The sequence below is a fragment of the Penicillium rubens genome (genome assembly GCF_028828025.1).
Source record: "Penicillium rubens strain IBT 27055 chromosome Unknown utg000002l_segment0_segment0, whole genome shotgun sequence".
In the NCBI taxonomy this organism is placed as follows: Eukaryota; Fungi; Ascomycota; class Eurotiomycetes; order Eurotiales; family Aspergillaceae; genus Penicillium; species Penicillium rubens.
The window spans coordinates 1,997,950-2,009,112 of NW_026890600.1; the positions used below are offsets into that span (position 1 = coordinate 1,997,950).

Sequence of the window (11,163 nt, forward strand, 5' to 3'; positions counted from 1 at the left end):
GAGTTTATAGGAATAGGTAACATTTACATGCATTTTATCACAGGGATTAACTTCCCTTGCAGAAGAAGTCGAATAATTATAAGCAAGGTCCCTTCAGCGAAGGATAAAAATCGACGATGGGCAAGGGAGAGGACCCGCTTTTCGTCAGAGGTGGCCCGTCCTTTGGTTTCCCAGACGCCCGCCTAAGGGCGTTGCTATGCCAACGCCCCAAATTTGTTGATGAGAACGGGTCTCACATAGATCGGGGTTCCAGAACCAAACCTTGGAAACCTTCATACATTCGCATTTCTGCTCTTTCAGGTTCAGTTCAGAATCTACTTGAGCTGTGTGACCTTTTGAAGCTTGACTTGAATTACTTGAGTTGAGGCTCTAACAAACCTTTCCACTTTCCTTCCTCCTAAGTGCTCATTGCTTTCATATTCACATACTGACACTTCAATCAGGAACCCCAACCGTCAATCGGCGATATCATGAACTCCAACGCGCTGGGAACCGGTCGTCATCGCCGCCAAATCTCCACACCAGTTGCGCCATACCAGCCCGCGCCAGTCATGACCAATATGCAACCCCGTCGGTCACATCGTCGAGGGCAGACTGTGGATTACAGCTCTTTCAGTCAACAGCCCACTATGGACCGACACATGCCGAAGACGGTCTCGCAGTTGCGAGATTATTTTAACGAAAAATCAGGTTTCCCATCTCAACAGAGGGATGTACAGCAGTATCACTCTTATGCCCAGCAGCCCGAGCGGTCTTTCATTCCATCAAGCATGCACATGCAGCAGCCATACCAATATCAACCTCACCAGTCGCTCGGGTCTGACTGCCAGGCTTTCAACCAAGAACAATTGCAAGCGATCCACACCACCACTGGAAGCCCTGCGCCTTCTTCTGTTGGCGCCCCGGCTTTGTCTCGATCAGCCAGCGAAAGCTCCGAAAACACACCATTGAAGCTTGCGCTCCACCGTATGCAACAAGAGCAGTTCTCGACCCAGCAACAGCAACAATTTATTGGCAATGCCGATTGGGAATTGTTTCCTCAGCGCAACATGCCAATGGGCCAAAACGAGCAGGTGACGGCCTATGCCGGACCAATGCACCCAGTCTCTGTTCAACCAAAGGCTCCATCTGCGAAAATCCTTTCGCAAATGTCTACTGCTTGTATGCGTCTTTATCTTCAATCTAACCAGACCGAAGCTAATTATATGGCAGACTCCCCCTTGACCCCCGACTCTACCCCATTGAAAAGATCTATTGATTATTCCATGTACAGCAATGACCCAACACCCTCCAAGTCCCAAAGTTTTTCATTTCCCCATACCCCAGCTACTGCTGAGATGCAGAGAGCCCAGTCTTTGCAAGGAATCCCCTATGTCAATTCTGTGCAGATTAAGCAGCAAATGCCCTCCCCCGTCAACTCTCCGATTAGCGCGTCATTCACCGAAATTGCCGATATGCCATCTCCAAGTTCATATGGAATGACACCTCAAAATTCCAATATCTCGATCACATCTTCCACTGGCGGAACCAAAACGCGAGCACCATCTTCTGTGTCATCTCCCATCGACGTACCTGCTCACGATGACCTCGATGCCCGAGTCAAGGCATCAGTCCAGCAAACGGGTATTTCGACTGACGAAATTGCCAAGTTCATCTCCGGCCCTGACCCCAAGGATGGGAAGTGGGTCTGTCTGTATTCCGGCTGTCTTTGCCGCTTTGGTCGCAAGGAAAACATCAAGTCCCACGTCCAAACACATCTCGGAGACCGCCAATTCAAATGCGACATTTGCGAAAAGCACTTCGTGCGCGGGCATGATCTCAAGCGCCATCTGAAGACACACAGTGGCAACAAGCCCTTTGCGTGTGCCTGTGGTGCCAGCTTTGCTAGACAGGATGCTCTGACTCGTCACCGCCAGCGCGATATGTGTATCGGAGGCTTCACCGGTGTGGTTCCAAAAACAACCAAGCGTGGCCGCCCCCCAAAGAAGAAGAACAGCCGCCCGGATATCGAAACTCGTCAAGCCAAGTCGACCCGTACTCGTCAACGCGTTGCTGAAAAGTCCGCCTCTACCGCTTCAGTCAAGCCTCAACCCACTCTGCAAGATGCTCCGGTGTTCAACTCGCCCAACTATGCCCCATCTGCTGCCGTCTCGTCGTACACGCCACCCACTTCACCTGGAAACAGATACCACACCATTTCCTCGCCATGTCAGACTTACAACTCCCTCGATGCCCAGCTCGAGGATGACATGTTGCCTTTGTCACCACCCCAGCTTGCTCACGCTAGATATGAGCAGGCAATGGCTCAGTACGGATCAAATTTCGGTTCCCAGCCCTACTCGCAGGAATCCACGTACTCGCAGGAGTCTCTCTACAGTGACTCTGCTCTCTCGCCTCGGGAAATGTCCTCCCCTCGCTCGGCGCCCACTCTGGCAGAATCATCTGTCGGCTCGGAGATTGATATCTTCATGACGCAAGACCCCTCTGATGACTTGCGAGAGGAGTTCGGCCATCTCGCTCACTCGGGCCTGCCTGGTTTCCCGACTTATCAGTTCATCGATTCAACCGACTTCGCCCCTGTCTCGTCCTACTACCCCGAGAAGACCTTTTCTGGTATCCCCCAACTGGACGACGACCTGACGGACCCGATCGACTGCTTGTCCAGCGAGTTCCTGGTGGACCCTTGAACGACTTTTGTTACCAAAAAAATCACGGAGACACATACGGCGCGGCTTATCATTTTCTTCACGGCGAGACTTCTTTGCAACGATATAGGACGACCTTGTACACTTTAATGACCCACGACAAAATCGGGCGTTTTCTTTCTCTGCACATTTCGGGAATTTTGAAACGACTTTGCGGACTTGCGGGTGTTTTGGGCTATTTGCTTTTCCCTGCCCTTATTTCCTCCCTGTATTCCTCTCTTCTTGTTTCTTGTTTCTTTTCTCTTTTGAATGGCTGCTTTATTCTTCACGTCCTTTTGGCCTTATCGCATCTCTTTGAAGATGTTCGATACGTGGCGGCCTGTTTATTCCCGGTGTTTATCCTTCCTTTCTAAATGTTCCCCCATGATGCGATATGTATTTGACGTCTTTACTTTCAATGGATCTTTTCTGTACCTACCCTTTCAACAAAGGATGGCTTAATCGAAGGATTGTTTTCCTTTCGATGACAGACATAATTGCGGATAGCCTGTACTCTACTATTTCAAACTTGTTAACTATGCATACAGCTTGCATCCAGTCCTATACAATATTTTACTGTACTGATCTGTAGATCTGAGGAAAGGAGGCATAAAGAGCCAGACAGCCTAAGGGAAAGCACCCCCAGAGACCTTGCCCATTCTGGCGACTTGAACGCTCAGGGTTCGAAGTACAAAATATTCGTTCACGAAGAAAGTAACATATATTAAGATACTACTCTAAATAATGCGTGTTTCTATTAATATTTCTAACGATTCTGCGTCAGGAATCGGCGTCTGGCAGCCTTCTCGTCGCATTCTATCCGGGATTTCTGTGCAGCTCTATCAGATCCCGATCGGCTGACCTGCTTTCCACTAGGAGCACAGGAAAAGAAATAATAGTGAAGAAACCGATCTACTTCGAAGCCCATGTGATCTCGATCTCAATAGGGCGCCCCCCTTGCGAAGCATACACGTTACTCTGCGTACGTCCCTTGGGTGGATGGTCGGCAAAGAAAGTAGTGTGATCACTGTAAGCGAGCTTACCATCCGTGGACTGTATGCAGTGTAAGAATCATGAAAATGAGATCCTGAAAATATCTGGGATATACGTACAGTGAACTCGCTTGGCGTGCTGACGTGGGGTCCGCAAGTAAGGGCGTCTCGCTCGAAGGCACAGAGCCCCTTGCTAGATTTCAGAGTAAATATATCATCTGCAAGATACCGTTTACTTGATGTTAGCAAGCAATAGCAGAGAGGTCATATGCGGAAATCGCGGCTACGAACCTGATAGCTTTTCGGCCCGGAAAGTCGCACAGGTCCCGGACGAAAACCAAGTTCCGTAACTGATGATACAGCCGTGCTTTCTGTTAAGTCTCTGAACAATCAGGTTACCTCGGCCGGCAAAGGGAGTGCCTGGCGCTGTGGGCTCGGGGGAACCTATGGTTGTCGTCTGAGTAGGCTCGTCCCGGGCATGCTTCAGTGGGTACTTGATTCCTCTGGAGGGGCAATTGGACTTCTGGCCGTCTGATTATTTTGTAAGCTTTCAAGCTTTCAATCTACTATAGTGGGTAACATTGAAGGTTGACCGACCTGGACCTGCAGCGATGAATTTTCCCGATTGCAGACTTCCTGCAATATTGAAATAGTACCAAATCTCATTGATGGCGCCGCCCCTGCAACGGACAGTGACGGGGTCTCCATGGGCTTGTTCCAATGCAGCTTCAATATCAGCAAGAGCATATGTCTGCGTCTGAGATGGTACGATGCCAGCATTGGCCAGGAACTTATGCATGGTTAGCGGTTTGATCCGAGTTTAGTCGCACATTGATGTCAAACTAACCTCGTAGGAAGGCAGGTCCTTATAAACCTCGACAGTCTTGTCAAAGTAGTCCACGACCTCTTGTTGCGGCAGATAGTCCTCGTAGCAATCTGGTTCCAGGGTGCTGACGCAAGTGCCGTGCTTATTCCACTCATGTTCCCACAGATGGTTATCGTCACCACGGAAATCCTTCCAATATTCGCTCATGTATTCGAGTAAATCTCCTCGGCCCGCGTCAACTAGAATCAGAGAAATGTTGCTGTACTTGCGTCTGGAGTCGCAGAATTGGTCAAAGCCGCCGTTGCAGTGATCAGGCCTGAAGAGTTAGTTTTATATTTGACCAACCTGGATGAGGTAAAAACTCACCACAGTCCATGGATAGTCCATGCGTCTTCAGGGCCAAGTGCAGGGTCGACATCCCAGAATTGTGTCTGTAGCATTTGACCGCCGGGGTAATTGAAACAGCAGGTGTCTTGACCGTGGTACCTGGCCTGGCAACTTATTTCCGAGACAGGGCATGATGATGAAGTCCCAGGCCTTGCATTCTCATTTGAAGTTTGTGAAAGCCAGAGTGAGCCGAAAGTCTTGAGGATCTTCTGGGGTCCAGGGATCCCCATGAACTGTTGTGATAATCCCCGCATCATTGATGACAGCATTTTCCCGTGATCTTAGGGAGTACACTTGTCAAACTGGAACACAGAAAGGATATAAGAGTAGACAAAGTAGACAAGTACTAGGACGGCCGTACTTAGACGAGGAACAGGTGTACTTAGGAGGCTACAGCGGTCACTGGCGTACCATCGTAGTCGCCTCGTGCGGAGTCTCATATGACTAAGCGCGGGGGCAGCTGATAAGGGTCACCTGGGCTTGGTTTACTTGCACGACAGCAGCCATGTTTTCTATTGCACTCGTTTAAAGTTGGAGATGGTCGTTGAAGAGTGAAGGGGTATCATAGTTGGTCAACAGTGGGCAAAATAATCTATCTCAGTTTGCGCCTGTCAGTTCTGGCCTCGGGTGACCAGAGGCCTCCTGCTTGCGCGCCTCCTGTTCATGTACTCTTTCTTTCCACAGACGTAATACTTCAAAGCCAACCTCAACGGCAATGAGAAGAATGATAATCCATTCGAGCCGCAGACCATGTGTCTCGCTAAGGCGCTCCCGGAGTACACTTGCGATCTCTTGCGCATAGTCCATCTTTTCGTTCAGCAGTTTGATGCGAATTCCAACATCTAAAGCTCTGCCTGCCTGCTCGTAATAGCCCTCCAAGCCGAGCTCATGTCGGCTGTCCCAAAAGATATCGGGAAGGGAATCAGTGAGCTCAGAATAGAGATTAAGCTGGGCTCGAACACTGAGTAGCTGCCCCGTCTTGCGGAGTACGAAGTCTCGTGTAAAAGGGAGACGGGATCCCTGTGAGAGAAGAGTCGGAATTGGCCGAGTCGATTCAAAATAGTTTGAAAGAAGGCTCTCGAGGACGGCCAACTTCGTACTCCGAGCAAGACCTGACGAAAATGCAACCTTAGTCAACACCGTGTCAACGGATTGTTGCGCCGCTGGCAATCCCTCTGCATCTCCGTGACCCGAGCTGGTGCCTAGTATAATTGTGTCTCCTTTTATCACGCTGTTCTCCCGCCTCGGGTCCTCCACGAATTCGAGATCCTCAGTTTCCAACTCATCCACATGGGCACCTTCTGCTGCGGGTAAGAGAGTTCGTGTTGCTAGGAATGATGTGAATCCTTCTGGGAGAGACCATGCTACCACTGTACCGGAGGGAAACACAAACAAATCGCCGACTTCGTCGGATGGTAGATCTGTGCTTGAGGGATTCGTCAAGCGCTGTATGGAGTCTAACGGTATTTGAACATGAACGACTTGCGGGAAGAGTCCCGTTTCCAACGGATCTGGTTCATATCCTCGTTCTTGCAAAATATCCCTGACTTGGCGGATGTTGAATTGCTCGGCTACGGCGTACGCGGTCACTGTCTATAGACGCCAAAGCAATCAGTAAAAGTCAATCATAGAAAAGCCCAGTTATACCTACCTTTGTCCGATTTAATCCCTGCTCTTTGAGGAGCGCCTTGGAGAGAATGCCATCCTTCGACCTCTGTGCTTCCACCGCTACTCGCCGCAATGAAGTGGGAGCTGCTGGTACCCTAGGACCCCGTCGACGTTGCTTCTGGGAATCCCGAGAGAACTCAATTGGTTCATCGGTGTTGTTCTGTTTTTGTTTCAAATGGGCATTAGATGAGAAGAAATCCTTCCGTCGGGGAAGTGCTAATGGAGGAGAAGCATGAAGATATTGGGTTTGCGGCCGCGTAGGAAGTCGTAATCCTGGGCGCTTGCAGCTCAAGCAGACATATGGCCTGGCAAACATTGTGTGTGTGTCGAATGAACAAAAGCCTAGTGGCTCGATGACATCGTTTTGCCCGCGGCCCGATGCCCCGCTTAGTCATGGAACCAAGCTCGGGGCCCTGACCTACCCCGGCTCAACTGTAGAACCACAGAATCCCGTTTCCAGCTTGTCGCATTCTACTTCAACCAGCTTGGGAGCTGCAGGTGCCGAGAGGGATTCGCCATGGACGCGCCTGGCGCGACACCGCCGGACGAAAGTGCCGTTCAGAGCACTCCCAAGCACGACTCATCCATGCGAACCAGATCACCTACAAACACGACTGAAGACGTCCAAGATAGAGACCAACGACACAATGACCACGGCTCTAGTAGCAGCGATAATGAAGAAGATGAAGTGGAGGCCGAGGAAGAGGATGACTCGGACGAGGAGGACGAGGAGCCCCGCCTCAAGTACGCATACCTTACGAAGCACCTGGGATCAGTATATCGCAACGGGGATGCGACAAGCTCATTCCTTGTAGCAGGAGATAAAATGGTGTGTATCTCTAGCGAAACTTATGCTATATAATGAGCTAACGAGTTGCCTAGGTCGTCGGGACACACAACGGGAACGTCGTAAGTTAGCTACACCAACATGAGAACATATGAGCTGACCTTGTCAAGCATGTTATGTCCTTGCCGCTTCTACAATCTCTCCGTGTATACCATGCACACTCAGCAAGTGTCACCTCAATATCGATATCGCCATTTCCGCCTCCACTCCCGAACCTTAAGCAAGACGCCTTCAGCAAGCAGGCCGCGGAAGAACACAGACCATCCACGCGATCATCTAATACCACCGGCAGTATCCGTGGTCAAGGAAAACTCGGTAATCATCCCGCTGTGCCTCCCACGCCATCAAACTCGATTTATATTGGAACCTCTTCAATCGATGGTCACGTTTGCATCTCGTCGCTAGTAGACCCCAAGGATGTGCTATTGCGCAATTTTGGACGCCCAGTTCAGTCTGTTGCTTTATCTCCAGAGTACAAAACTGACCGGGCGTTCCTGTCTGGTGGCCGAGCGGGTGAATTAGTCCTGACAACTGGCGGTCGTATCGGAGCTACCTCCAACTCTACGACAATGGGGGGTGCGGCCGCCACAGCGTCAAGTTGGCTTGGGTCTATGGGCCTGGCAGCCAATAGTGGAAAAGACACAATTATCCACAGCGGAGAAGGGGCTATAAGCACAATTAAATGGTCACTTTCAGGAAAATACGTGGCCTGGGTCAACGAGGAAGGCATTAAGATTATGCGGTCAAATCTGCACCTTGATTCTTCGGAGACAGAATTTGCCTGGAAACGGATCAGTCATATTGATCGCCCAAATCGTCCCGGCTGGGATGAAATGGCCGGTGTTTGGAGAGCACGCGCAGAGTGGATCGACCAGTCTGCTTTAGACAGTGGAGACAATCTCGATCCAAATGAAAACCCAGAAAGCTCAGAGGCACAATCAACTGTACCTACTGAGAAGGTGGAAAAGCTTGTTGTCGGCTGGGGAGGAACTGTTTGGGTCATTGATGTCTATCCCGAGAGGGCGAGCAAAACATCCAAGGGCGAGAGAGTGGGCTCTGCAGAGGTTGTTACAATGTAAGCTGGGAGTCTCACTGGCCGAACCGTTCGCCGCTAACTTCGAACACAGATTACGAACAGATTGCGTGGTATCTGGAATCTCATTGTATACGCCTCGTCTTCTTGTCATTCTCGCATATATGGAAACCGAAGGTGAAACTGCAAGTAATGGAAGAGGCAGTGGGACACGCAATCGGAAAAAGGGCCTTGAACCTGAACTTCGTGTCATTGACATTGAAACCAAGGAAGAAATCAGCGCTGATACACTTTCAGTAAACCGGTTTGAAGGTCTTTCGGCGTCTGATTACCATCTAAGTGTCCTGCCTCCGTGGAAGACACCAGAGGGACAAGTCGTCCAGCGCGGTGCCTTAGGGGCTCTTGGGTATGGGCTTTTGGATGCTACTATGTACCCTGCACGGCTATTCAGCTCCGGTGCTAGCATCCGCAGTACCACAAGTAGCGGCGACAAGGGTTCTGGTAGAGTTGCTCCATCCTTCATGTCCAAACTCCACGCGACCGAGGATTCCCTTCCGAAGGAAGTACAGGAAGTTTCAGGTGCTCCTGGTGCCAAAATCTTTGTCCACAGCCCGTATGACTGTGTTGTTGCAGTGAAAAGGGATCTTGCAGACCGTTTGTCCTGGCTTGACTCTCATGGCCAGTACGAGGACGCATGGCGTCTCGTCGATCAACATCCCGAAGCTGCGGGCTCCATACCTGACCTAACCGAAGCTGTTTCCGAGGCTGCAGGAAGGTCTCAAACCAGTTTGGGTGAATTTTTTGCTGATGATCAGTCATCCATCATGACGGCTGGTCGGACGAGAGTTTCTGCTGCTGAACAGGAAAAAGCTCGCCTGGGGGAACTATGGATCAATCAACTTGTCAGCGAAGAGAAATGGGTTGACGCTGCGAGTATTTGTGGCAAAGTCATCCGCAATGCCCCAAGATGGGAACACTGGGCATGGACCTTTATTAAAAATGATAAGATCGACGAGATCACTTCACAAATCCCGGTTGACTTAAATCCATCGTTGTCTTCTCGGATTTATGAAGTCATCCTCACTCACTATGTGTCACGAGACTTGGTCAAATTCAAAGAACTGATCGAAACATGGCCATCCGACTTGTTTGATGCGAGCGTGGTCACAGAAGCCATCGAAGCACAGGCGAAATCTGAATCAGTGCGCGCCGGGTCTGAGGAGTGGGGAATCCTCACAGATTGCCTCGCCAAGTTGTTCCTCGTAGGAGGGCACTATCGCGAAGCCTTGCGTTGCTATATTCGACTGCAAGATGGAGATGCCGCCATGGCTTTGGTCCGGGAACACCGCCTGCTCGACGCAGTAACCGACGAAATACCAGCCTTCATTATGATTCGCGTTTCCCAAGAGCAGATGGAGTCAGCCACGAAGTTCGAACTGGAGGAGTTGACTTCCGAGCCCACGCGGCTCCTTGTAAGTGAAGCATACACGGGCATTGTTCCCCCAGATACCGTGGTATCACAGTTGATTGCCGCAAACCGGTTCCTGTTTCTTTATTTCTATCTCCGTGCGCTCTGGCGGGGTGAATCATTACCGCACGATGCCTCTAAGCCCAGGAGAGGACGTGGGATCCATGCTCGGGATGCAGCCAGCAAGCTTGCTGCCGATGAAGGCAAAGCCCTGATTGATAACTTTGCCGATACGGCGGTCGAGGTATTTGCCGACTACGACCGGCCTCTCCTGATGGAGTTCCTCCAAACAAGCATATCTTATTCATTCGAGAAAGCCACATCCATCTGCGAGGACCACAAATTCACACCAGAGTTGATCTTCCTTTTGTCCAAGATGGGCCAAACAAAGCGAGCCTTGAACTTGATTCTATCGGATCTCAAGGATGTTTCACAGGCCATTTCATTTGCAAAATCACAGGAGGATCCTGATCTATGGGAGGATCTGCTTGATTACTCCATGGACAAGCCAAAGTTCATCCATGGTCTTCTTGTTGAGGCGGGAACAGCCATCGACCCGATAAAGCTTGTGCGTCGGATTCCGAGCGGGTTGGAGATCGAAGGTCTAAGAGAGGGTCTCACTCGCTTGATCCGTGAGTATGATCTGCAGGCTAGTATCAGCCAAGGCGCGGCTAGGGTTATGCAAAGCGAAGTTGCACTTGGGATGGACTCGCTGCGCAAAGGTCAGCGGCGGGGAATCAAATTCGATATCACCGAGGATGGAGAGGAAGATTCCAATAAGACACCGACAACGAAGGCCCAAGCTCAAGATCAAATCTCCGAGATCAGTGGCGCCAGAAAATTCGGTGGCTCTGGACAGGGAAGATGCGGCGGTTGCAAAGCCGCCTTCCGCGAAAACGGTATGATTTTGATCCAACTCCATTCCTTGTGTTATCCTTGGGACAAGATGCTAATAATAACCTGCTATAGAGCGAGAAATACTTGTTGGCTTTGCTTGTGGCCATATTTTCCACCTATCCCACTTGCACCCAGACACGCCACAGCAACAATCTGGCACGAGCAGCCGTGACCGATCTGCCGATGTTACACCTCGCGCCACGTCTCCAGTCGACGAAACCAGATCTGCCACCGCATCTCGCACCGTTGGCCCTAAAGTCACGACGGCAAGAATCCTGCGAGACAAGATCGGTGATGGATGTCGGATTTGTGCTGTGACGAGAGACATTGAATCCCTTGGTGGTGAGGCTGAGGTTTGAAC

The 11,163-nt window shown here is 50.6% G+C and overlaps 4 protein-coding genes across 4 annotated transcripts; 2 read left to right on the forward strand and 2 right to left on the reverse strand.

Annotated features, from left to right (window-relative positions):
- Positions 1 to 470: 470 nt before the first annotated feature.
- On the forward strand, positions 471 to 2,687 carry ace2 (putative C2H2 transcription factor (Swi5); the record flags this gene model as incomplete). The annotated part of the gene is made up of 1 exon (XM_061212642.1): positions 471 to 2,687. One exon carries the CDS (start codon positions 471 to 473, stop codon positions 2,685 to 2,687), a length of 2,217 nt encoding a protein of 738 aa, XP_061069663.1.
- A 909-nt stretch (positions 2,688 to 3,596) lies between these two features.
- Positions 3,597 to 5,146, reverse strand: N7525_003229 (T2 family ribonuclease; the record flags this gene model as incomplete). The annotated part of the gene is made up of 6 exons (XM_002559326.2): positions 3,597 to 3,737; positions 3,797 to 3,894; positions 3,968 to 4,207; positions 4,274 to 4,466; positions 4,524 to 4,818; positions 4,869 to 5,146. The coding sequence occupies 6 exons, from the start codon at positions 5,144 to 5,146 to the stop codon at positions 3,597 to 3,599; spliced, it is 1,245 nt and encodes a 414-aa protein (XP_002559372.2).
- A 340-nt stretch (positions 5,147 to 5,486) lies between these two features.
- On the reverse strand, positions 5,487 to 6,873 carry N7525_003230 (RMD1 family protein; the record flags this gene model as incomplete). Its single annotated transcript, XM_002559325.1, has 2 exons — positions 5,487 to 6,482; positions 6,541 to 6,873. 2 exons carry the CDS (start codon positions 6,871 to 6,873, stop codon positions 5,487 to 5,489), a joined length of 1,329 nt encoding a protein of 442 aa, XP_002559371.1.
- A 201-nt stretch (positions 6,874 to 7,074) lies between these two features.
- Positions 7,075 to 11,161, forward strand: N7525_003231 (CLH domain-containing protein; the record flags this gene model as incomplete). Its single annotated transcript, XM_002559324.2, has 5 exons — positions 7,075 to 7,386; positions 7,440 to 7,466; positions 7,515 to 8,479; positions 8,532 to 10,804; positions 10,875 to 11,161. The coding sequence occupies 5 exons, from the start codon at positions 7,075 to 7,077 to the stop codon at positions 11,159 to 11,161; spliced, it is 3,864 nt and encodes a 1,287-aa protein (XP_002559370.2).
- Positions 11,162 to 11,163: the final 2 nt, after the last annotated feature.